This window comes from Sander lucioperca, chromosome 1 (assembly GCF_008315115.2).
Source record: "Sander lucioperca isolate FBNREF2018 chromosome 1, SLUC_FBN_1.2, whole genome shotgun sequence".
NCBI classification, from domain to species: domain Eukaryota; kingdom Metazoa; phylum Chordata; class Actinopteri; order Perciformes; family Percidae; genus Sander; species Sander lucioperca.
In genome coordinates, this window is record NC_050173.1 from 22,608,607 (window position 1) to 22,634,650 (window position 26,044).

At 40.9% G+C, this 26,044-nt stretch overlaps 3 protein-coding genes and 1 long non-coding RNA gene across 5 annotated transcripts; 3 read left to right on the forward strand and 1 right to left on the reverse strand.

Annotated features, from left to right (window-relative positions):
* Positions 1-5,541: 5,541 nt before the first annotated feature.
* ythdf3 (YTH N(6)-methyladenosine RNA binding protein 3) lies at positions 5,542-14,511 on the reverse strand. Its single transcript, XM_031281974.2, has 6 exons — positions 14,339-14,511; positions 14,017-14,240; positions 13,570-13,594; positions 13,140-13,219; positions 11,123-12,808; positions 5,542-7,902 (listed from the first exon to the last, which is right to left on the reverse strand). Exons 2-6 carry the CDS (start codon positions 14,038-14,040, stop codon positions 7,879-7,881), a joined length of 1,839 nt encoding a protein of 612 aa, XP_031137834.1. The 5' UTR covers positions 14,041-14,240; positions 14,339-14,511; the 3' UTR covers positions 5,542-7,878.
* On the forward strand, positions 8,087-25,692 carry LOC116037888. Its single transcript, XR_004101969.1, has 3 exons — positions 8,087-8,100; positions 8,913-8,917; positions 25,367-25,692. It is a non-coding gene; the product is annotated as an uncharacterized LOC116037888 (long non-coding RNA).
* abhd10b (abhydrolase domain containing 10, depalmitoylase b) lies at positions 15,699-20,738 on the forward strand. Of its 2 annotated transcripts, none has more exons than XM_031281976.2 (5): positions 15,699-15,837; positions 16,282-16,468; positions 18,419-18,530; positions 19,716-19,853; positions 19,972-20,738. In XM_031281976.2, exons 1-5 carry the CDS (start codon positions 15,744-15,746, stop codon positions 20,311-20,313), a joined length of 873 nt encoding a protein of 290 aa, XP_031137836.1. In that variant the 5' UTR covers positions 15,699-15,743; the 3' UTR covers positions 20,314-20,738. The 2 variants fall into 2 exon arrangements, with proteins under 2 accessions (XP_031137836.1, XP_035856510.1); XM_036000617.1 differs by lacking the exon at positions 15,699-15,837 and adding an exon at positions 16,119-16,182.
* On the forward strand, positions 21,941-24,982 carry tagln3b (transgelin 3b). The gene is made up of 5 exons (XM_031281977.2): positions 21,941-22,180; positions 23,088-23,313; positions 24,170-24,344; positions 24,475-24,577; positions 24,685-24,982. Exons 2-5 carry the CDS (start codon positions 23,134-23,136, stop codon positions 24,824-24,826), a joined length of 600 nt encoding a protein of 199 aa, XP_031137837.1. The 5' UTR covers positions 21,941-22,180; positions 23,088-23,133; the 3' UTR covers positions 24,827-24,982.
* Positions 25,693-26,044: the final 352 nt, after the last annotated feature.

Genomic DNA, 26,044 nt, shown 5'->3' on the forward strand with positions numbered 1-26,044 from the left:
CATTCAAAAAGGACTATGAAATGATGTCAGTCAAATTATCTCAACAGGCCAAATCTCTGATTTGATGACCATCATGTAAATTCAATTCGAGACACTCAACTCACACAGCTGCAGGTCTATTTGATGTAAACTTTTTCTTGCATATAATGACAAATCAGTTTTGAACGGCAGTGTAGAAGACTAAAGTCAGAACGAGTATACAGTCATGCTAGCGGCTCTATGGGGCTCTTAAGGACAGCGGTGCTTTGAATTAACTATGCTGGTGTTTAGCATGTAAAGGTAACCAGGTTCATCATTTTAGTTTAGCATGATAGGATGCTAACATTTGCTAATTAGCACCAAACACAAAATACAGCTATGGCTGATGTCATTAGTTTTGCAGGTATTTGGTCATAAACTAAAGTAGTGGGCACATAAATGTTTTGACCTGATGATGGCGCTGGGTGAAAAGTTAAGGGATCATTAAAATTATAACAATTCATTTTGTGGGGAATGTGATTGTCTGTACCAAATGTCATGGCAATCCATCCAGTAGACCTAAAGATACTTCACATAAAACCAAAAGTCAACCTCATAGTAGCGCTAGAGTAAAAGAAGCACTAGATCACCGAAGTCAGTAGGATTCATCCTCTGGGGACCATGAATGTATGAATAAAATTCCATGGTAATCCATTCACTAGTTTTCGAGACATTTCAGTCTAGACAAAAGGAGTAGACCGCCAGACCAGCGTGGCTAAAAAACCTAAAAACTGACCCTTAAGGTACCAGACGGCTTTAAGATAAGGATTTTCTGAGAGGGAATAGGTTGCCAGTTCTGTGGAAATCCCCCTGAATTAGCAGCATAGAAGGACACTTCCTGTACAGTTGCAACTAAAAAGATTTCCATGAGCCTCTGTCAATGCTAATAACCACAGTGGTCTCACGGAAAGCTCCCCAAGGGCTATTTGACCATGCAAGCAATGGGAGGGGATGATGTTGGAGAGGGGGGGTAGTCTGTGGGTTTGAGCTGATTCCTCTCAGACTGTCTCAACTCATTTAGCTCTTCAAGGTATGACCGATCCATCTCTCTCATGTAGAAATAAGGCTCATCATAACCCTGCTGTGTTTGGAGATGACTGGAGATGGTGAGAGCACAGAAGTGAGGAATGGGTAAAATGCGTGAGTGGACAGAGAGGCCGAAAGACAAAAATACAGACAGACACGCAAGCAGATATTCAGAGGCTTGCCTAGGGGGTCTCAGGGTCTTCTGGGTATGCCCCAGTGCTGACATCAGCAGAGGCAAAGCAACCTCCACAGAGCACCGTGAACCACAAAGGGTGGGCGAGAGGAAAAAGAGAAGGGAGGGGCAAGGAGGAAAGAAAGATGGAGGGGGAGGGGATAAGGATGGGGTACAACGCTTGTAATCGGATCATTGGCTACAGTGGGTTGAGTCGATGTGATCAATAGAAACTGCACATGCAGCAGAGAGCCTTTAATGGCCCTTAATCTCCATCAGGCCTGAACAGGAGGGTGGAAGAGGAAGTCACAGGAGCAAAGGCAGCTTGCATCACATTACAGACTCAACCTGTACTTGCACAAAGCTGTGCACTTAGATTCTCTCTCTCACACATACAATATACACACACATACATATACAGCTGAGTATAGACCGGTGAGTCCCTGGACAGGCCATGTCATATTTCATTCCTCTGCACCTTTCCATTTCATTTCAAATGCATTACATTTCAGACCCTTCCATTCCGCGCTATACCCCCTGCGATGCAAAACCTTGCCTTGAATACACTATCCCAGAACAGGACATATTCCAACCTTTGAATTCAATAAGCAGCCTGACCACAGCTAGTGTGTCTCCACTCATCATCTCTGCAGCACAAGAAAGGTTGCAGTCCAGTTATGAAGTATAAATGTGGTGCCAAAGCGCTGCATGCAGCGCTTTCTCTTATTCCTTCAGTTCATATATTTTACTCATCTGGTCCATAGATTAAAGATTCATATTTATAAGGCCCTGCGCTGGTTGTAGCCAAATGTCCTAAAAGGGCAATGCAGCATAATATACATACAAATAGAAATGAGTGAATAATAAAAAACAGAAGCAATCCTCTCAATCTCTTCTTCTTTATTTTACTCATTCTTTCTCTCTCCACTTTGCACTTTATACCTCCATACTGCTTTTACTTATCCACAAATTAAAGATTGAAGATATTGGACTGACAATAATCTGGAACGTCAAGGCAGAACTGTAAAATGAATGATGGCCCAGATATGCTCTGATGATCTTAGATAAGACACCTTTGGAATTTGCTCCAAGTATGGTTCCTTTTGTTTGTGCATTATCTCTGTTTTCCCCCCCATTAGCCATATGCACTCTCTCTCAAGTAGATTTTAAAGCATCGTAAAACAGGATTGATGAAAGCTGTCTTTTCTCAGGTCTCTTTAGTGTACATTTTAGATCTCTGAAGGACAGCAGGAAATGCAAGTATCTTAACTGCAGCCAGATACACAGGCACTCCTCTTTACACAAAGACCTATCCACTTATATTAGTGATACACAGGAAAAATGTTTTTCTTACCCAAGGAGTTGCATCAACATTGTGGCATTGATTTGATAGGTGCTTTGTGTTGCCAGGAAACATTTGAAGAGATTAATGACCCTATAGGCCTTGAATTATTCCCTGTTGCTTTGACCACTGCCTATATGTATTACATAAACATTTCATTTGTCCAACAAACTTAGAGTTGTGAAGAGTGCTCTTACAGATTGCTGACTAACACACTGCATTAGTTATTCCTACTGAAAAGCTTCATAAATCAAATGAATATAAAATACCTAGCAAGTGAGTTTCCTTGTATTTGCAGTATTAGTTTAAATTGTCAGTTTCATCCATGCTTCCAGTTGAGTAATGCAAATAATAGTCACCCACGTATAATTTGTGTGCTGTACTTTTTTAAGGTTCTATATATATCCGGAATTTTCTTTAAGGGGTACTCCACAACGTTTTATGATGTCATTAGGGTTATCTCGGCTCGGTATTGAGACTTAACATTTTTAAAAGAAAAACTGCGTTACAAACTGTAGGTGTGGGGTTTGAAAGAAGTAGGCATATAGAAAGCAGTGGGGGTCTAATAAAATGTTGTTGCATCATGGGAAATGTAGTATTCAGCGATTTTGGAGCTTGACCCATACTAGGGACTAAAGGATATCATGGCCTCTGCTGCTTTGCTTTTGGTTCTAAATTGAGGGGTTTTTTTTAATCTTTTTTGGATGTGTCTCTTCTGAGTGCCCCAACTTTATGGAAGTACAATAATAAACTGCAGTAGTACCCTTGGTGTGAGAAAGTGTGAGATATATGTTAAGGTGAACATTCAAGAGTTTTAGACCCCTTATACTCATCACTACCTCCCATAGTTGAGGGCAAGTTCTCTCAAAGTTATATATCTAATAATCTCTAAATACGAAGTGAGACATACAAATGGATATGTACAAACTCTTGTATCATGTATATGTATGTATGTTTAAAAAACGTATGGGCCTTATAGAAGTAAGTTTAAGTCTGTTTCCCTTTAAAGGATGGCGCCTCCCTGTGGGCATCAGAGACAATAACTATTAAACCAAGATGTGCAGCATAACTGCTCTTTGAACCTTCATTCTTTACTGTAAAAACAGAAACAATTAAAACAAAAATATGAAACATGATATTAAATAAAACCATGTAGATCTATTCAAATCAGAATGTCATTTATGTGATAATTATTTGCCCTATTCAACACCTGCATTAACAGAACTATAAGAAATATTAAGAAAAAATCGGATTGCAAATCTTTCATTTCACTTTCATTGTATGCAGAACAATCAAGCCATCCCAGCTTAGATCTACATCATATCATTGTGTTCGGTAAAATGCTCAGCCTCTACTTTCAGTTCATAGATAATGATATAACCATGGCAACAGAGACACCTTGGAAAAGGGCAGGAAGAAAACTTCGACATTACTGTCAATCAGAACCCATTTTTTTCTTATTGAAAATAAAAACAGCTGATCATTTCACCTGACTTGCTGACTAACACCTTAAAACTTAAATGTAGCTTTAAACATAAAACTCAACTGTGAGTCCCATTACATTAATCATTGTTGATGTTCTTTTATTTTTCACTTACCCCACCTTGCACTGACAACTTTAAGCTACATGTGTAGACGCTTCCCTACAATATACAAACAATGCTAATCAGCAAACCAGACACACATATTTAAAATAATTTCAGGTTCCTCTGATCAACTGCATGTCAGTTAACATAGTCATCAATAGGACTAATGTTCTGTGAGGACTGATTGAGTGACAGGCCATGGCCCAGAGTGTGAAAACCTTCAAAACATCGAAGAAGTGCCAACCCTGAGACGTGCCCTAACCTTGCCTTGAGCCATGTGTTGATGAGTCTTTAGTGTGACTGAAATTTCAAAGGCATTTCAGCTCACTAAAGCAGAGGGTGCTCCTTCTCTCTCATCTTCACTCAACTGAATCCCTCTCCAGAAAGACATTTTGATGGTTTGCAAAAATAAAAAAATAAAAATAAAAAAAGAAGGAAAAGTTTTCTTGGCACTTTCTTGGAACAGCTATGACCACTGTGGATGTGGGCGAATTAAATTCTGCTAACATTAAAGTCGTTAACCAGTTAGTTTGATCCTAAAATGGTTAACAACAGCATGACAAGCCATTGAAGTTAAATGAAAGAAGGGAGTGGGCTTGCAGTGCATATATTTTCCTATTTAATTTCTTGATTTAAGCAGTGTTCAATATTCATGATAAAGCAAAAAGACCTGGAAATAAATGTTATACAGCACTTTTCATTAATCCCATAAACAAAGGAAAATCAGCATCACACCAGAGCACTCTAATTAAATCAGTGTTTTGCATATTTGAGAATTTGTACTGTTCGGCACCATCAACCACCACTTGTAATGGTGAAGGCGTTGTGAGGCGAATAAATAGCGAGTTCCTTGTTTAGTTTTGTGTTCACAGATAAATGAAGGCAGGAAAAGTGTGATCTTTTCAAAGGGCGCCTGCAAAAACCTGATGGATGCACAAATTAACACACAGAAGAGAGAGGTTGCAATCCAAAGCCTCCAATGTTATAATTACAGCTCTTTCTTCCTCCTTGACAAACACAAAGAGGGATTTTTCTCACTCCCCACTCCCATCCTCTTTCTCCCTCTCTTCTCCACCTCTCACTGCACAGCTTGGCGAGCTGGCTTTAATTGCCCCAAAAAAGCTGTGGAAGCACAACAAGTACTTCTCATCCTGGTATAATTGTGTCTGTATGATTTGGAGGGCTTGAGAAGAAAGAGGGCTTTGCTGCTTAGGAAAGGCTTTGTTGTATGTCTTGGGAGCTGTTTAAAAGAACCATGATATGATGGCGCACTCTGGTGGGCAGACAGTGAAAGGAATGTTACTCATTTCAGGGTGAAATAAATGTGTACGGAGAATATGAAAAGCAAGTCATACATGAGAATTTGATATGATAAAATCACTCATTGTACAGCAGAATCTGGGAGTACTAATTAATAATGTCAATTTATTTTCTGTGGATTAAGAAAAATATAATACAATACATAACATGCACAATAGACCCCAACATGTTACACAATTTGTCCGCAAGCTTAATGTACATAATAGATGGGATTATCAGAAATGTACCACTTATGAGTTTGTAATGTAACAATACGTCATTACAAGTAAAAAGTCCTGCATTCAAAATTCCATACAACTAGGCTACAGAAGCATTATCAGCTAAATGTACTTTAAGTATCAACTAAATATATTCATTATGCAGAATGACCTCTTTGACTAATGTATTATTATATGTGACAATATTAGATTGTTAATATTGATGCATCGTCATAAGCAGCATTTTACTGTAGCAGTTGGTTGAGGTGGAGCTAGTTTTAACTACTTCATACACAGTTAGATAGTTTAGTTCAGTGGTTCCCAATCTAGGGGTTGGGCCCAAAGGGTCACAAGATAAATCTGAGGGGTCTTGAGATGATTAATGGGCGAGGAAAGAAGAAGAAAAAGGTCCGTTACACATATCTGTTCCCATTTTTTTGGACTTGTCTTTAATCTTTGTGTTTTTGTGAAATATTGGATAATTTTATTTTAATAAGTTATTTAAATTAAACAATCTGAGAAGTTTGGAGGGGAAATTTCATGGGCCAAATAGCCTGCAAACAACTGGTTCAATCTGTAACAATGCGTTTGTTTTATACGATTATTGTATGTTGTCTGTTTTTTTGTTTATGTGAAATCATAACCTTGAAAGTGACGATCAAATAAATGTGGTGAAGTAAAAAGTACATTGCTTCCGAGATGTTGTGGAGTAGTAGTATAAAGTGGCAGAAAATAGAAATACTCAAGTAGAAGTACCTCAAAATTGTGCTTTAGTACAGTACCTGAGTAAATGTACTTAGTTACTTTCCACCACTGCCTGTATGACCATGTCCTTGTTACACATTTCAATATTGGTTGTTAACCCTGCAGTTGTACTGTGATGCAAACCCCCTTTAGGCTGGCAGGGCTACCTCCCACATAGCAAGCATGTTGATGTGGTGTCATCTTCAAGTCTATTTATTGTACACCTTTGACTATATGGTCAAACCCTCCCCCCTAAACACCAACACACGTTACACTTATTGTTAGTTATATGCTGCAATGCAAAGCAGATGTGGAAGTGGAGCTGCTCTATACACTCACTTATTTAGATGCCCATATGCAAATAGAAAAGGGAGGATCTGCTTGTGCTGCAAGAGTTTACATGTGAGTGTGTGATACTGTGAAGCATAGAAGTAATGCATACATTTCTGAGGCAAATGAGTAAAAACACAAAAGCACGGTTTGCGCTAAAAACATGGGTCATTTTTATTTAGCTAGTGAGTTACCTAGAGGAGAAAACTGTCACATCCTTGCAGTTGATGTCTTGCCGTTTTGGGGGAATCCCAGTCAAGCCAAGCAGGAGGAGTGATGGGATTCTCCCAAAAGTGCTCAGAGTTGTTGAGGACAGACAGTCTGATTGAGCCTGAGGTACAGTAGAGTACATCAACATCAGAGCAAAGACAGTCTACCACAGGGCCCAAGGAGGCCACCGCTAGTTCTACCAGAGCAGCAGGTTTCTCCTCAGACAAATGCACTTAAGAATGACAGAATCACGAGAGACAAAAAAAAACAAAGATGTGCACTGGCCAGTACTTGCCAGCCTGCTGCATAATTGTAATCTTTTGGTACACAGAAACAGATGTAGAAAAGGAAGGGTAGAGGGAGGATACATCCAATGATTGGCATGATTGTGGCTGTTTCCTAATTATTTCGTCCCACCTGTCAATCATCCAAACCTCTGTCTGAGGAGGATCAGATGGCTGAATACAGATTCAAGTAATAGATTAATTCATACAGATCATCTATAATTCTCTTCAGGAGCTGAGGAAGCTCACCAATATCCCAACATTTGAGGCATTAAAAAAAAATTACAAATAAGCCTGGTGAAATCTGACTACTTCTGTTAGTCAGTTAGTTGCTCACAAACAAAATCAAAGAAGAACACAGAGTTAGAGAGTTAAGGGTATTGGTAGAGGCTGTTTAGGACTGAAAGTGCTTTAACCACAGAGTTTTTAAAGTGGTTTACGTTCTTTTTCTTGTGAGACAGGAACACAGGGTTTGATGCACCAGTCAACAGATACAGATGAGTCCATCTACTGTCATGTTCAAGTGTTCAGATACATTGTTGTCTTGAGCGGAAATTTGTGAGAGCCTTTCCTCCTTGTGGTTAAGCAAATTTTGTTTAAGGTCCTACGTCATTAGTGTTGCAGTTCTAGCAGAGAGCTTGCTTGAAGGTTACTGTTTATTTCTATTGCGCTCCTGGCGAGAGAGAAAAAACAGAGAGATAATCAGTAGATGGTACTGAACAAGAACAAGGGACACAAACGTAAGCAGTAGCTAAAATTAGGAAAATGTAACAACTTAATGTTTCATTCACACACTCTTATCACATCGTAGGAAAGCACATTGCTATCGCCAGATGAGTGACAACTTTGTTTGGCTAATTTTCTGTAACCAGTGTATGATGAAGGCACGTTGGGTGGGTGGAATTAGCATGCTAACATTAGCTAACGAGCCAGCAGCAGGCAGTTCGAACTCGGTCACTCCGCTCCCCAACGTAGGGAGAATTCTTTGCGGAGAGAACGGATGACAGCCCGGGCGAGGGACAGTCTAGTTAGCCATCTCCCGGGGTCCGCTGTCGTCCTGCGGGTAGTGAAGCAGAGGGATGTAGGCTCTGTTCTGTTCTGCCGCTGTTGATTCAGGCAAACGCTGTTTGTTGTGGGTATCATAGCAACGTTTGTATCCGGTTTCCTTTTTTGAATGACAAATAGATTACCGCCGTCTGCTGGTATGGAGAGTTATTTTCTCTTACGCAGGCGCAGAACGTACGTGGTATTTGGCCATCGGCTGTAGTCTTTGCAGTGTGTTCCAGTGCTAATTTTTGGCCAAGACGAAGGCCGATTGTGGCATCGCCTCACGTCGGCCCACTAGTTCCTGGCCGTCAGCTTGGTGTGTCAGGGCCTTTAGAAGATGCGACACTTGATTTGTGACTCCTAAAAGGTGCGATCTAGTGTCAGAGATGATCAAAAGCCATTTATGAAGGCAATTGATATTGATTTTACTCCTTAGAAGAGATGTATCGAATGAATGCCTTTTTGTATCTATCTGCACTCGGCAAATCTCATTAATTACTTAGGATTTATTGAATGTTTCTATTTTGAGTACATTCAAATGTGCTTTTTGAATTATACGTAGAATATATTTGTAGGGAACTTTTTTTTTTTTTTTTAAAATCAATTCCAACTCAAAGTCTAGTAATGAGTTAACAGCATCAGTCAAATTGGGGACTGATTGCTGCTGAAAGTAAATAAATGTTTTCCATCAATTCTGACTATTTGAAAACAGCTGTCACTTCAGAAGTCTAAAACTAAATGCATTTTTCATGTCATGTGTTGTTCTATTTTGTACAGTTTGACTTCCTGTTCTCTATGGAAAGTACTGGTTTCCAAAGCCAAATTATGTTCTATCTATCTATCTATCTATCTATCTATCTATCTATAGTCTCAAAGATTATATTCCAATATGAGCACAATTTAACTTAACTTAATTAAAGACATCTCAAACAATCATGTAAAAATAAAAATCATGATTTGTCATTTACAGAAAAAAGCATTTACAGGCTCCTCAATTGAAAACATTTTAGGCATGTCTATAGTTCTCACTGTTGATACACTGAGTTACACTACACTGGCAGGAAAACTAATCAATCACTAATGTAAGGATACCTTTACTTTCTCTGTTTAGTGTTTAGTTAAAGTTTTAAAATAAGTGAGACACGCAAGCGCAAGAGAGTATCCGCTGTAAGAAAATCAGAGAAAAGGCCTCAGGTATGTACGAACCAAAATGTTCGGATGTGTTTACACTGCAGCCACTACACTAAGCTTGTAGTAACGTCGGTCGGCCTTGCGGATAAACACAACGTGCTTACTCAACGAAACATAAGTAATCACAACGCACCTCAAATATCAAATGTGCAAGGAAGTGTCATGAATTACAAAAAAAGAGGAATACAGCGTCCTTTTTGAGGAGTGGTTGTCCATGTCAGTGGTTTGGGAAAAGCCCTGTGAGACCAGTGTAACTCTATCCTCAGAATGGCTGCTCAGACTGGGCTGTGGCTCTGGGGACAGCAGGCTGATATTCACCCTAACACAGCATGAGCTTCCTTATTACAGTGCATCCAGGGGAAGGAAGGCGCTTACCTCTAAGTATTAATTGCCAAATTAGTTATGCTAATAAAATCCTGCAACAACATTTAGATCCAAAGTTATCTTTAAAAAAAACACTTTGGGAAGGTGTTATAGTGCAGGTAGCTGTGCTGGTTTGACACCTCTCAAAGTTCGGGAAGGACAGGCCAAACAATAGAGAACAATTAACCTTGTCAGGCGAAGGAGGGTGAGGCCTCGGCTGGGCCGATCCTGTCATGTAGGAGGTCAGGGCTACAAAAGCAGCACAGCGCTACGCCTGCACAACGCAGGATGAAACAGGCTTTCTACTGACAGGTTGTTTTCAGAAGCCTGAAAACATTGAGTTGAAATATTTATGAGAAAGTAACCCAGCGCATATTAACAAGGTCAGCACAGAGGAGTCAATACAGCATCAATGGAGCAACAGCAGTGGGAGGAAAGGAGGGAGCGGGTCATGGGGGGGGGTTTCTAAACGCAATTAGATTAGCATACTGGTGAATCTAAGATTGGATGCAGCAGAACACTAGCAGTGAGAACATGTTATTCTCTCCTTGGCTGCTGTTTTTTTCACAGCAGTAGCATCCCACAGAGTTTTTACCACTTAGACTAACATTTGTGGTACACCACTGTTATTACCAATGCAACATAGTTAAGTTTCCACACGGAGGACGCAGGCTTACACAGACAAATGTAATCATGCATTTTTATCATGTATTTTACTGGGAAACATTTCTTTTTAAATCAACCATTTAGAACATCTGAGGCAAACTGTACCAACTCTGAGGTACGTTGCAGCCAGCATGCAGGCCGAGGGCTTATGTTGTTAAAGACTAATAAAGCATGAGGAGCCTGTGGAAAGCAGAGTGGCTTGGCGTTCAAAGGGAGATCAGAGCCTACATCTGCCTCTGTCTGAAATGAGGAATGCCAGGAATGTGGGCTATTTCAGGAAACCTCTATGCATCTAACTCCACTTGGGAAGATTGTCGCAATCTCAACAGCACAAGATGGCTGATGAGGAATCAGGGTTTCCTGAACCTGCCTCTGAGTAATGGTGGCATGTCAATCTGCTGAGAGGCCTCTGGGGACTTCCATTTACACCAGGCTGCAACAGGATGTTACAACCTCTGTCCAAAGAGCAGGTGGAACAAGATCAGCTGATTACACTCTGGCTACAGCCTGTAGCAGTGACTCAGGGAAAGCTACATACCTTTAAAGGGTAACTAAACTGATACTCTCATGTATACAAACAAGCTATTTACAGTTGACAGGGCTATGTTATTGTATGTTTATCTCACCTTCCTCAGAGCCTCCTCCTCTTCCTGACGTTTCTCATAATGTGCAAAGTCATCAAAGATTGAGGTGGTATGCTTGTAAGCGGCGATAATTTTAAGCACTTGTTTGGCCTTTTCCAGAGGCACTTCCTGAGTGTCCCTGGAGTTGGTCACTGGCTTGTTGTCATTGTTCTCCAGCCGGATGTGTCGCAGCTGGTTGTTGGGCACGTCTTTGATGAATGCCCACTTCACCTCAAACTTGCCCTTCCACTTGTCCTGAGACCAGACGCCTGCATAGGCATTGTAGTCCACCGGTGAGCGCATCTCAGCCACACCACAGAAGTGCCCACTCCCGTTGACACTGAACAACAGATACAGGGGCCCCTTGTTGCCCAGTGAGCGGTAGGCACCATCCAGACGCTTGTTGCCATGTTCTGTACTGCACCAGATAGAGTACTTGATTGAGCGGTGGATGTCATCTTCAGAATAACTCTTGATGATGAAAACGCGTCCATTTTTCAAGTTCCAGTCGAAGTCTTTGGGGTTGTAGTTGTTAAGGGCACGGAGTTTCTCCAGCACGGGATGCACTTCTCCAGAACAAGGAGAGGCACTCAGTGGGACTCCCCCACCCAGACCGAAGCCCTCACCCCGGTTCCGGGGAGCCACCCAACGATTGGGGGGTGGACCAGGCTGCTGGGGTTGTTGCTGATGAAGGGGATGTGGGGGGCCAGGTTGAGAGGACAGGTGCATGTGTGGAGGGCCAGGGGGCATAGGCTGGGGGTGTTGGGGGGACTGGAGAGAATGGAGCTGGAAGGGCTGGTGTTGGTGTTGGTGTTGGTGTTGGTGTTGATGTTGGGGCTGGTGTTGGTGTTGAGGCTGAGGGGGCAATGGGTTCTGCAGTAAGGGCTGGGGCTGAGCTAGGAGAGGCTGCTGCACCATAGGCTGCGGGGGCATCATAGTCTGAGCTAATGGGGGCTTGTTCAGAGAGCCTTTATCGTCCCAAGTACCAATGTTCATATTGTGCTTTATGGGGGGTGGGGGAATGGCGCCTCCCCCCATCCCCATGTTGGCTTTGGGTTTGACCTTGGGTTGTGGCTTGGCCGGCTTCTTGGCAATGGCTGCCCAGGAGGCAGGTTTAGGTGCGGATGAGCTGACCGACAGAGGGAGGCTATTGGCTGCCATACTGCTCATACCTGCTGTGCCTCCAAGGGGTGAGCCCACGGTTTTGGTGACAGCTGCCACCATGTCCGTACCCAGTTTTAAGCCCGTCATACCTTGCTCAATGCTGTTCAGCACCGGGACTTTAGTATGCTGGGTGTCGCTTCCAAAGCCTGCCTGTCCGTCCGTGATGGCCCGACCCAGCGAGCTGGGGGCGTACCCATAGCTGTTACTGTAGACTGAGCTCTGCGTGGACTGACCCTGAGAGACACTGGTACCCCAGGTGGAAAAGTCTGCATTACCAGGGAAGAAGTTGAAGCCATGCTGACCCAGGAAGGGAGGGGTGTTCCCCAGGGCACCTGGCTGGCTGAACACACCATCAGGGATGAAGTGCGGCTCGCCATTGCTCATCTGTCCATAGGTAGTTAGGTAGGGCATAGGAGGGTCTCCTGCTGTGGACCAAGCGGCCTCTCCCAGAGAGTAAGGGAAACCAATGGATGGAGCATAGTAGCTTGGCATGTAGGGGTCAGACATTTGTGGATAGCTGTTACTCTGTGAGGCATAGGGAGAGACAGTTAATGCCTATTCATGATGACAAGTAATACAATTAACAAATAAGCAAATAATTAAACATGATAACATATTATGAACAGTAAAGCTAGAATGTGAGTTGAGTTATAGGAACATTTGTCATCTTTAGGAACAAACAAGAAAATCACAGTGATACTGGAATGACTGTATTGATGTGTTTTGTGGCTGACACCTACAATATGCAACTAATTTGTCCATAACATGAGGTTTTAAGCTAAATAGTGGCCACAAGCACTAGGTGACGCATTGTCAATCTGGACAGAACATATTATGGTTTATTGTAGGACATTACCTGATTTGTCTGGCCGCTTAGATAAGGCTCAAAATCATCATCATTCACACCATCCTTTTGATGCATTGATCCGTTTTGCACTAAGAATGGAAATAGAAGACAGTATATCATACTGTAAATGGGAGTCACAAATAGTTCAGGCTCAAGATGTCAGCTCATTATGTTTGGTCATGTAGTGGTCAAATCTAAAACATGACAGGAACTCTGTGTGGTGTAACATTATAAAACAAAAGCAGAATTAGGTCAGTCAACAATGGGAACATAAATAAGCTGCAGTTTAGGTTACAGTTCCAAAGCACAATCACTAAGCAGATAGCATGTTAGCTAATTAATCAAAAATCAAAACAGACGGTACCGCCACACTGAAAAACAATTTACAAATAAAGAGGGCTTGTGCACCATTTAATCATCAGTGTTAAAAAAGCCTTACCTTTATTTCCTTGTCCTTTAGGTCTCTGAAATAATGTGCAGCACAGGAAAAAAAGAGACTTGTCAGATCACGACAGGAAACGAGAATCACACAGAGAGCAGGCTGTATCCTCCTCCGTGAATAAATATAACAGTCGATAGTAGTAACCTAGGCTAAAACCATCAGCCCGGATGTTAACATTTAACTACAGGTTGCTTCGCGTTGTTGACCGGATGTCAAACGCTCTGACATCCAGTAACTAAACGGTGCCGCAATGGCAACCGGCTACAGCTAGAGTTGGTTGGCAATACAGTTGGCCTACGTTACCGCTAATAGCTACAATATATCAAAGACTTTTTAGCCTCTTTGATCTGGCGTGCCAAACCAGATCAAACTGTTGTCGACAAAGTTTCATTTCACCGCACCGCTAATACATTTATAGCATCTTTCGCCTGTCAATACACGAACCTGATCGACTGTGGTCGCAGACATCCTCCAGGAACCGAAACTGATAGCTGTTTGTGAGACTGTCCACTGCTTTCTTCTGCCTCTATTTGCACTTGGGTGCTTTCCTGGCTCGTCTCCCGGGTTGTCCAATCACTCTGTTACGGGTACAAGGCGGCGTTTTCCTCCCGTGGTGAGATCTAACGATGATCTGATTCTTCTGGTTGTTACAAACGGCGACTTTGTGTCTGTGGAGAAGGCGTCAGTTAAAATGTACGAATCTGCCACAGATGGTATTTTACAGTCAATCTGAAACTGCCGAGTGTCTTACTGGAATATCCCTTACCATTTTCCACAATGGCGGACAGGCTTTTTACTCCCGCTTCCGTTCCGTTCTGCTGCTCCGTGACCTTCCGCCTGTGACGCTCTGAGTCATGTTACAAACTGACACTTCACATGACAGTCACAAACACACAAGTTCCCTGCTACTTAACATTATTTTTAATCTTTATACCGAAATAATCTTTTTACAGAATAAGTATTATCCTATCTGATATCAAAACAATAGTCACCTCTGCATTGGGGAGCCTCTTTTAGCTTAGCCACCCAGTAATGCCTGAATTCCCATGTGGATAAAATAAAATAAAATAACAATAAAAGAAAATAAAATGAAAAAAACACTACTGTACTGTAGGTTACTGAAGTACAATTTTGAGATACTTTTATTTTCTGCTACTTTCTATTTATATTCCACTGCATTTCATCGGGAAATATTGTAGGCCTACTACAGATAAAAAAAATCAAAACATATAACTTATAAAATATGATGTAGCCTATTGTTATAGATTATAGCCAATAGTATATAAAGTACATAAAATTAGCCTCATCTCAACCACATTAAATTGACCCTTATACATTAATGCATCAATATTAACAATTTAACATCATACATAGGCCTACAATAAAACACTAACAAGCCATTTTGAATGCAGGATTTCTCACCCAGAGTATTTTTATAGTGTGGAATTTCTAGCCTACTGTTAAAGGATGTGAATACTAATTCCACCACTATCTATAAATTGTCAAAATGAATTTAAAAAAACACTCATATAGACTATATTGAAGAGTAACTAAGTCCGGGTTTTTTTTCACTTTAGGCTTTTTTTTTTAGGCTTATAATACCACGCAACAGGCTACTACACTTAAGGCCAAAGGCTACTACATTTAAGTTGGCTACAGTCTTGAGGCATGTTGAGGCTACTTTACTTTTTCATTTTTTGCTACTCCACTGCATTTGTCTAAAGGCTGTAGTCACCTTCTTTTGCATATACAAAACATATGGTCAGATAATAAGATATGATGAATTGTGAAGATCAACTGCCCAACAGTATATTAAATCAGCTACAACATTAAAAGGCTGCATACACATTTATGTATCAATACAATTTAATTAATACTGTTATAATAAAGCATTGGGCAAGGGCCATTCTGGCATAATTTTTCTTTTGATACATTTTTTGATAATAGCCAGCCTACTTGCAAAGTATGAAAGCAGGACTGGAGTAGTTCTACTTTTTCACTGTAGTATTGCTATTTTTACTTAAAACATCTGAATACTTTTACCACAGAGCTGTGCTGTTTGTAATGTAGGCCTAATGGACTACAACCATAGATGTATTAAGAGAAAGACTACAACTGATGTGCTCTGTGAGTGACTCTCGCGATACTTCCTCAGTGGGTCACGGAGCAGTATGGCAGCCGTAGCGCTGAGGTCCTGCCGCAGAGGACTTTCACATATTTTAAGTAATGGAGGGCTCGCAGCTTTGTCTTCACAACGTCTGGAAGGTTTGTTCAAGTCTCCGCTTTTGGCACTACTAATTAACAACGTTTAAGTCTCAAAAAAGGGTATTTAAACGCAGAGGAGGGGGTGTGGCTCACACAGACTGCGTCGTCTTAACAAATTAGGGCATATAAGCGGTTGGGGGTTTGCGCTTGTTAATGCTTTTGCGCCGTCTACGTTGATTCTCTTAGTTTATGAAACCGCATCGACATTAATTGGCCTCATTTAGTTGTGTATGTGGCCAAATGTTTGGTATCTTTGGTCGATGTGAAAAAATGAGCACGCTGGTTCCCCAGTATCCATGCGCGGTTTAAGTTTGCGTCAAGAGAAGCCTTGTCTTATAAAATGGAGTGTGTGACATTGTATTTAGCTGTTGTAGTACTGTGAATCATTTAACGTTACATAACACGTTTTTCCATAGCAATAATACTTTTCACTGTGTCAACCAGGAGTCAGGAGACACAAGTCCACAGTTCAGTATGCTTCACGACCAGACCTTCCCAAGCTGGCCTACAGAAGAGTGAAGGGGAAGAGCCCAGGTGTGGTCTTCCTCCCAGGATATGGCTCCAACATGAATGGGCAGAAAGCTGAGGCACTGGAGGAGTTCTGTAGGTCACTAGGGCACGCATACCTTAGGTAAGCCATCCAAACACACCACTGACGAGTGTGCATACTAAGACTATGCCATGCTCATAATTTAATACTACATACAGAATAGATCAGATCAAATAGACATACCTCATACGTACAGTGTTGGTCTTGAATGTCCATAGGTTTTGAGAAACACCTGCAATACCTTCAAAACAATACAACTTTTGCGCTCAGCAATTAAACTCGATTCATATAGCTCTTAAAACTGAACACAGATGATCCAAAGTGTGTTACAGATTTGCTTGAGCAAAAATAAAATGCATGAAATGGAAAAGATGCATGCACCCACCACACACCCACAGTTACACTTCTATAGCCTTGATCAAATAACAGGAGAAGCACAAGTAGACAATATTTAAAACAGTTTTAAGCGGTTTGTTGACTGAGATATCAGTATTTAAAAAAATACCTTTAACCATTCCAAACCTCTCATTGTCATTCAAAGCCTCTATTCCTGAGGTGAGTGGATATAAAAGGCATGGCTCCATCATACAGAATACTCAAAGGCCTCATTTTATGTTTAGTGTAGTATATAACTGATTTACTGTACTCATAATGTGTTAAACAAATCTAAACTAATGGCTATCATGGCTTGCCTTTGTTTTACCCAAGGGGGTAAGCCAGCCTCCACAAAGCGTACCTCCTATGGAGACATTTTGATGCTAACAAGCCATTACCTGCCGTTAGCATTCCATTGACTGCCATTCATTTTGGCGCTACTTTGACAGTGAATAACTTTACATCTGAAGCGTTTAAAGCAGCCATATTATGCTCATTTTCAGGTTCATATTGTATTTTAAGGTTGTACCAGAATAGGTTTACATGGTTTAATTTTCAAAAAACACCATATTTGTGTTGTACTGCACCGCTCTCTCTCACTGCTGCAGCTCCTCTTTTCAGCTGGTCTCTGTTTTAGCTACAGAGTGAGACCTCTTTTCTTCTTCTTCTTCTGTACTATCTTTGATTGCACTCGCACATGCCCAGTAGCTCAGATGTAGATCATGTCAGCTAGCTAGCTCCATAGACAGTAAAAGAAAGGCTGTTTCTACAACTTCGGTCAGTTACAAGGCAGGATTAGCTGGGAGACTTCTAAATGAGGGCGCACATGTAAGTAGTTCTTTTGTAGATTATGGTGAACTTGTGTGCGTTGTAGCAGTGCTTTGCTATTGAGAACGAGGTAGCATGCTAGCGTTAGCATTAGCGTTAGCATGCTAACGCTACGAGCTAATGGTTGCGGTTAGCCTGCTCGTTTCGGCTTGTGACGTCACAAGCCGTGCCGATTTTGAACAGCTCACCCAGAGACTGAAGGCAGGACACATTCAGAAACTGTATCTCACTCTAAACAGCATGGATGGATTTTTTTCAAAGTTTGTATGTGTGTGGAAGCACCAGAGACACAAAAGAACACCCCAAATCCCAGAAAAAGTGATTTTTTTCATAATATGGGCACTTTAAAGACTCTATTTGTCCATTGTTTATTTCTAAAGAAACACGACAATGTATAAAAGGCTCCATTACCTTGTACCTCACGTTATGGCCCGTAGCAGACGTTTTTGTAAAAATAGGCTAACAATTGTGTCATAACCACCCGACTTTCTGTCGCATAGTAGACAAATTACCGTATAGTACAGGAGAAGCTTGCAGGCAGTTTCGACTTACATTAGCTGTTTAAGTTTAATTAATAATGTTAACTAGCACTTTAGCCTGTGATTATGTTATCTCCTTGCTCTCTGCAAGATTCGGAATGATTGAGATTTCTCTTGGCACAGCTACCAGAAGACTTACAACTTTCAGACAGGTTGCTCACGTCACATCTACGCTGTCAAGCTCAGTTTGAGGCTACGCAGTAACAACGGCGTCACTTTGTCCATTTCTTTTACTGTCTATGGTTTTACCCTCTGATACCCATGGGCTGCTCTATTTATGTTTTCCCAGGTTTGACTACACAGGACATGGGGCCTCAGACGGGGTGCTATCAGAAGGAACTATTGGTACCTGGAAAAAAGACGTCCTTTTCGTGTTGGATGAGTTAGTAGAGGGGCCACAGGTAAATATTTCCTAGGGTCACTCATCATGCCTCTTTGCGAGTTTCTGGTGTTTAGTAATCAATGAAGTTATAAAAACTTTGCTCAGTTGCCATTTAGAACAGGTTTAATGTCAGAATTCATGCTCTCAGGAACGAATATTGTCTTAGCTTTTCATGTGAGACTTGCGTCATGAAAGGAAAACCTCTTAAAATGTATGGATGTGATTTAACAAGCTGGAAAAGAAGGCCAAAATGCAAGAATCTCAAAACATTGATTTCAGTTGAGTTACAATTACAGGGTTATAGTTGTTGAGTATACATGCATTAAGTTACAAGAATATGATGGTTTTATTTAACTTATAGCCAAATGGTGCGTCCTCCCACAGTAATACAAGTGTATCTTCTAAAATCAACCAGTAAAAATGTTTAGATACTCTATGAGAGTATTGAAATTGTTTTTTGTTTGAAGATCCCCTTCAAACATACTTTAAGACCTATAAGAATACCCTGCTTTGAATAATATTTTGTTTGATATGGTTTTTCCACAAAAAAAGTTCAAATACCTCGTTAAACTATTGAAATGACATCTAATCATTTTCCCTAATATATACATGGCCATGATTAGCTCCAAACAAAATCCTGCTGGTATGTTCATGTGTTAAACTCAGATTTAACGTGAGTACAGAGAAACTTAAAGCAGATGAATGTAAAACACAGCCTTCTAGTATAAAACTCTGCATGTACATCATTCGGCACAGTGAAGCTCAAACATCAAAGTGACGCAACAATATTCAAAACACATTTTGTGTGTGTGTGTGTGTGTGTGTGTGTGCTTTAAATGTTTTATTAGTTAGTATTTTGTATTATATGTTAATCATCAAGCGATACAATTAACAAACCAAAACTCATCTTGCCCTCAACAAATTACCAAAAAAAGGGCAACAGCAGAATCCATGATATAATTGGAATTATTAAGACATCAACCCCCATTTTTTGTATTCATTGTATGTTCCACTACGTCTCCAGAAGATGGCACTGTGTTACCACATTTGTGGTCTCATTTTCCACTACCATGATTGTTCTGCAGGAGTCTGGTGTTGTCTTTATGTAGTGTTTTTTAATGACATTTTTAATATATTATTTTCCATTAATCAGTAGACCAGTTGGTCATTTTTTACAGTCTATGGTGTTTTTGCTTACTTGTAGATAATGGTGGGTTCCAGTATAGGCGGTTGGTTCATGCTTCTTGCAGCCATTGCAAGACCAGAGAAGACTGCAGCACTGGTGGGCATCTCCACTGCTGCTGATCACATTGTCACATTGTTCAACTCTCTTCCTCTGGAGGTAGGAGCATAGACTATTATCACATATATCACCTTTTTTAGCATTCTGTTTGAAACTTTGCAGCCATTTACATTTAAATGTTTTTCTGAGTTGGATTTGTTCATGTTTGAATGTGCAGACACGCAAGGAGTTTGAGGAGAAGGGGGAGTGGACACTGCCCACCAAACACTCAGAGGAGGGTCATTACAAGTTTAGCATGGACTTTCTGAAAGAGGCAGAAAATCACTGTGTGCTCCAGAGTCCCATCCCCATCACCTGTCCCGTACGCCTCATTCATGGGCTCAAAGATGAGGACGTCCCCTGGCACATCTCTATGCAGGTTGCAGAACGTGTCCTCAGCCCTGATGTGGATGTCATCCTTCGACGACATGGCCAGCACCGCATGTCTGACAGGGATGACATCAAGCTCATGGTCTACACTATTGATGATCTCATAGACAAGCTGACCACTCTGGTCTGAGTTAGGGATGGATGAGTGAGCATGAGAGGTTGCTGAGATAAGGAGAGAAGGACTGTGTTTACTGGGAAGTCAACCTTCAAGAAATTTACCAAACAATGGCATGTTTGTCTGCCAAATATGACCTTTCATCCATCTCTGTTTTTCCCCCGTACTTTATCTGTCATCTGAACATGCTGTTACAGTGCATACTATTTTAAAAGGGAGCTTTCCTGCTAGCTGTTCCCTTATATATTCAGGTTGCATTTGTATGTGTTCCAGGTTATCATATGGAGTGTTATGTTGGCCTTAATTAGGTCCGCGGTTGCTGCTGTGCCAGCCGCCGTTCTTACTGTTTGACTGTTTTCCCCTCCTGCTTTACTTAGACGCATAGTTTTCCTGTGCCTTTTTGAATCACCCTTTTTGGCCAATAAAACCTCTGCACACTAGAGTGCAGGTCTCCGTCTGTTACCACAACTAACCTAACATAATCCACAACAGTTTTTTATGAATTAAAAGAATTAAGATATTGAAATGCGTACACAATACTAAAGTTCTATAAGTATTTACAATTTTAGGAAATCTTTAGTTAAAAGTTAAGCGCTCTCGAGTGTTGTTTTTTTATGAAAGTGTCCAAATCAGACCCCAATTCAAATCACCATGATTACTAAACAGATAAAAAGGGTATTTCAAAACTAGGACATTTCTTTTACACAAATCCAGATGGAGTAAACTGTAGAACACTGAAGAAAAACACAATGAATCATGGTTCTATATTATGAGTCCAAATCATCAAGGTTGTGTTTGTTAGAACATTCTGTTACATGACTCCTCATACCTGTTGGCCTTTAGCCATAGAGAGGCCTGCTGAATGGAGCCACTGGACTGTTGATTATTAACATGTGATTGGCCACTATAGCTGCACTATGCTCAATGGGGCAAAACAAACCACTTAACTGCAGCGGTGACCTTTAACTCATGGTTGAGCTATGTAGTCAGTTATTTTGTGTGTCAAAACTAAAATCAAACATCAATTTATGGGAGCATACATCACGGCTGCCGTAATGCAAACAGAAGAGATGGCTCCCTTTGCTATAGCTTTTAAATAAAGCATATTTTTGCACCACAGATATTTGTTTACCGCCAAAAGCTTGTAAGTACTTGTCTTATTGTCTAGCTGTGTAAAATAAGGCAGCAGACTTTCCGTATTGAGCCATAACACTCTGCAAACAGCATTTCCCTTATTCAACATTTATCCACCACATTAAAACTCAGTTTAGTAAGCGAAAGAAAATTGTCTCATCACTGAAACTAAGAGACAGATGCTGTAACAAGCACTAAGGCTTAGTGTTTGCCTTTTGTAGAAGCCAAACAAACTAATAAGTCAGGAGGGAGACCGATTAGAGCAGATATTCTAACAAGATAACATAAGCAAACATCCAGTCTGCTTAAGTACAATTGAGCAAGTCACTGAATCTACAAGTCACAGTAACGTAAAAGGGGGGTTTTTAAATTGTATACAGTGGGTTTATATCCAGCATTAACTTGAAGTCTCAGCCAAGAGTTTAAAAATAATTAAATGAAGTTGGCACCATCATGTGCCGGTTTGCTAAGGGTCACTTCATGCTGCCTAGCTGAGCATGCACCACAGTGACCACTCTACGGAAGCGGTGTCACGTCGCATTCTGTGTTGAGACTCTCGGGACCCCTCCTTGGAAGCTGGCATATAAAACGAGTGACCCGCCCCTCCCGGACAAATGAGATCCAGTCCGGCCCCACGCGCCTATGCTGCGCTTAATGGATGCTTCAGCAGTTCAGCATCCTCAGCCCTGCCCAGCTCAGCGGAATTGACACTGTGACTCGGACAAATCTGACGGCTCTCTCCTCTTCAGTAAGTATAGTCTTTATTGAATAAAACAGCTTTGAGTGCATGACAAATTGGATATAATATTTATGCGTCCGATTCAGTGTCGCAGCTAGTGTGTGAGCTTTGCGCAGTTGCCTTTGGGTTTGTAAAATGTTTGTTTTAAAAGGCTGCAGGATGCGCAGCAATGTGGTGTCGTCACATTAGATGGCGGGACTTTCTCTGAATTTACTGAATTTAACTGACAGAATTGCGCCCAACAACAGATGCAGTAAAGACGCTGAAGAATGAACTCAAACCTTTTAATGCGGCACACAGGGCTGACGTAATTTAATTAAACGATATTGCAGGCTAAATATAGAACTGTTGTACAATGTATGAATGCATGTTTTGTAAGAAGGCAAACTTTCTGAAAATAGCCTACATTATTTAATTCGCGTCATGATGACTACCAATTGGAGGTCATACTTGAGCCATCATCTTATGCAGCGCGTCACTGCACACAGCGCGTGCCGGAAACTGGCTTGGCTGTTACCATAGCAACAAGAGGGCTTGTCCCTGTTCGGGACAGCATCCATGGACCACACCCTTCCCTGCTAAAGCCTCCAGAGATGCGCCTGGGTGGACTGCTGAGCTGTAAAGGGAGAGACTAAAACCTTTTTTTTTTTTTGTTGTTGCTCTTCTTCAAACATTGACATGGTTTATTTTAGTGCTCTAATGCTATAGATTTTCACTGTAGTAAACGGAAAGAAATTAACTCTAAAAAGAATTGTAGTTATCCTGAAGCCATTTAATCAGGATACAAAATAGTCACTAAAAACTCACTAATTTACTAACATGTTATTGGAAATTTGTGAGTTTTTTTGTCAGAATATTTTTGTATTTTAGTAATGCTATATTAGCCTCATGTGTAGCTGCTATTTGTTTTCTTCAGGGCTACTATACACTATATACTGTACTAGAGTGTTGCGAGAGCTGCCATGGCGAACAGAGGGCCCAGCTACGGACTGAGCCGAGAGGTGCAGGAGAAGATCGAGCAAAAGTACGACCAAGACCTGGAGCAGCGGTTGGTAGACTGGATAGTTGCACAGTGTGGAGGAAACCTGGAGAGGCCACAGACGGGCAGGGAGAACTTCCAGAAATGGCTGATGGATGGAACAGTGAGTGGCTGCAGTACCTGTACTTAAAATAGAAGTTACCATTGAATTATTTAAGATACAACATAATAGAGCTCTGTCAGAGGAGCCTATGAAGTCAAAAGGCTAAAATAAGCAACCAGATATACTGTATGTGCCCAGTTATTTGTGAAAGCTTCAGTAAAGAATAATGTTCTGAATTTATAGTATTGAGATATTTGGTAACTATTTGGAATAATAGACCATTATCATCACGCCTAACAGAAAGAGGGGTCCAACTGATGTGTAGAAAAGAGGACTGTGTTTTGTCTTACTGAAAAATCATTTTCAGCAAACAGTGAGTTTTAAATTGTTAACTGTTGTGGTACTTGCTTTGCAAATGTAGAATTTTGTACCTGGTCATTCTGGGAGCCTTTGTTGGAAAACTCCTCTGACTTCCCTCAAAATTCTTGGTATTATAAGACTTAATTGACAACCGATTATAAAATGGACCCTGCATGATGCAGCAATATCCTCTTACTGTACTTGACACTGCAGCTGACTAATCATTCAGAGAAAGGCAGAAACATCAATTTCTGCACCAGCAAGTTACTCCCCAGACAATAACACAAATGCAGCCATGAAACATGTCGCATTTTCACTGACGGAAATGACTCTCACAATTTTATAAATGCTGTTAGCTTTTACAACTAAATCCGAATGCCTTTTTATACCCCCTTCTCTTGGGGCAATAACAACAGCATAAATACCCCTAACAAAAATATTAAGCATGACAAAATAAAATTGTTAGGGTAAACTAAAACCCACCACTGTCATTACTGTGTGGTCAGTGTGTCAGTTTAATATGATCAAGTCAGATTTCTGACCTCCTCTGTTGCAGATCCTCTGTAGGCTTATCAACAGCCTTTATCCGAGGGGGAAGGAGCCTATTAAGAAGATCCCAGACACACAGATGGCCTTCAAACAAATGGAGAAGATCTCTCAGTTCCTGCAAGCAGCTGAAGCTTACGGAGTCACAACCACTGACATATTTCAAACTGTGGACCTCTGGGAAGGTAATTTTACCTCTGACTCCATCTACTGCTGGAGTGATATATATTTATTCATGTTAAAAAAAAATGTTTACGATGATAATTACTTTTCACTACATGTCATGACAAAATTATCCTTTTGTTCTGGCTATAGGAAAGGACATGGCAGCAGTGCAAAGAACTCTCATGGCTCTGGGGAGTGTGGCTGTCACTAAGGACGATGGTCATTACAGAGGTGACCGAGACTGGTTCCACAGGTAAAGAGAGACCTAACTATAACAGAGGAACTTCACATTTTCACAACTGCATGCCCATGATGCTTCATGTGCCTCTACCTCACCTTGTTACTGTTGTTTATGTGTAGGAAAGCCCAAGGGTATCGGCGAGAGTTCAGCCAAGAGCAGCTTCGCCAAGGTCAGAGTTTGATCGGCCTGCAGATGGGCAGCAACCGCGGGGCTTCCCAATCTGGTATGACGGGCTACGGTATGCACCGTCAGATCATGTAGACTACTTACTAACCTGCTCCCCTGCTTCCAGACCTTGTTTTCTACTAATACCACAAAAGGTGTAGCCCCAAACCCCCCATATCTTTTGTAGCACCTGCCATGTTAACCTCAATTTCCCTGGAATTGCTGCTTTCCCTAACAGAGTGTTGTATCTTTAAAAAAAAAAAATGATGTCAAATGCTGTAGGTCTTCTTCTTCAAACTTTCTTCTTGTTCCTCTCTACCCCTTTGACATGTGCTGTTCCCCCTCTAACTTTTCATGTCCAAATTATTACTTAATGTGAAACTCAACATCAATTTAGTCTTACATCTTAAAATCTCTATACAAAACAAGCCATTAGTGTTATTCACATTTTAAATTTGAAATACTGTAAGCCACCTTTACAACATGCTATATGCTATTTATTTGTATTTATATATATACTTTAATACACATTTATCATTGGTCACTGTTTTTGGATGGTCTGTTACTGTCAAAGTATTTAGCCTTAAACCTAATGGAACTCGATGACTGATGATGTCTCTGCTATCTTGTCTGAAGACCTCACCTTGGGGCTGGTTATGGGACTACAGAGACTGGGTCCTGATATATTGGCCTTCAGTTTTAAATAAGTTGCATTCATTCTGAGCCATACCCTTGTTATTTGTTTGTTAGATTACATCTTTGTCCATGGTGTGTCCATTTTGTGTCCACGCAAGTAAATGTGCAGCAGCCAACTTGTATGACAGTGAAGTTTCCATATCTGATGCCAGGTAAAGTCATTGAATGTGCACTTTTATGTATTGTCATGTTTATATTTTTAAATATATTTATATCTGGAGGCTTGTGAGAAGAACTATTGAAAAAAAATAAAGTATGTGAACATATATTTGTGTCAGTTTGTGTAACACAAGCTGGGTATCTTTTATAAGTGGGAAGTCAGGGGTGTATGCTGTGTTCTCAGAGGGTTGTGTTTTTTTTCTTATCTTGGTTTTATGTGACAGCTCCTCCCTTGCGCCCATCCCTCCTGTCTCTCCTCACTGTACACAATCTAATAAAGGGGCAGCAGCACGGCATAATAATTAGGTTGACGGTCCCTCTACCAGATTTTCCTCCTGATTCAAGCCTGTGTGCCACAAAATCTTTGCTTCGCTGACCCTGAGTAAGATATTAAACCCCTTGCTGGTCAAGTAATGCTGTTTTAATAGCTGATCTTACCTTAGTGGAGAGTGTAGCAAA

Bases quoted from the DNA above. Each gene is read 5' to 3' on its own strand.
- ythdf3 (XM_031281974.2), bottom strand. From the start codon at position 14,040: ATGTCTGCGACCACAGTCGATCAG. The intron at 13,220-13,569 runs GTAAGGCTTTTT...TTCCATTCTTAG, and splicing joins TAAAGGACAAGGAAATAAAG to TGCAAAACGGATCAATGCAT. The intron at 7,903-11,122 runs GTGAGATAAACA...CTCTCTCGCCAG, and splicing joins AGGAGGAGGCTCTGAGGAAG to GAGCGCAATAGAAATAAACA.
- abhd10b (XM_031281976.2), top strand. From the start codon at position 15,744: ATGGCAGCCGTAGCGCTGAGGTCCTGCCGCAGAGGACTTTCACATATT. The intron at 18,531-19,715 runs GTAAATATTTCC...GCTTACTTGTAG, and splicing joins AGTTAGTAGAGGGGCCACAG to ATAATGGTGGGTTCCAGTAT. The intron at 19,854-19,971 runs GTAGGAGCATAG...TTGAATGTGCAG, and splicing joins TCAACTCTCTTCCTCTGGAG to ACACGCAAGGAGTTTGAGGA.
- tagln3b (XM_031281977.2), top strand. From the start codon at position 23,134: ATGGCGAACAGAGGGCCCAGCTACGGACTGAGCCGAGAGGTGCAGGAG. The intron at 23,314-24,169 runs GTGAGTGGCTGC...CCTCTGTTGCAG, and splicing joins AATGGCTGATGGATGGAACA to ATCCTCTGTAGGCTTATCAA. The intron at 24,578-24,684 runs GTAAAGAGAGAC...GTTTATGTGTAG, and splicing joins GACCGAGACTGGTTCCACAG to GAAAGCCCAAGGGTATCGGC.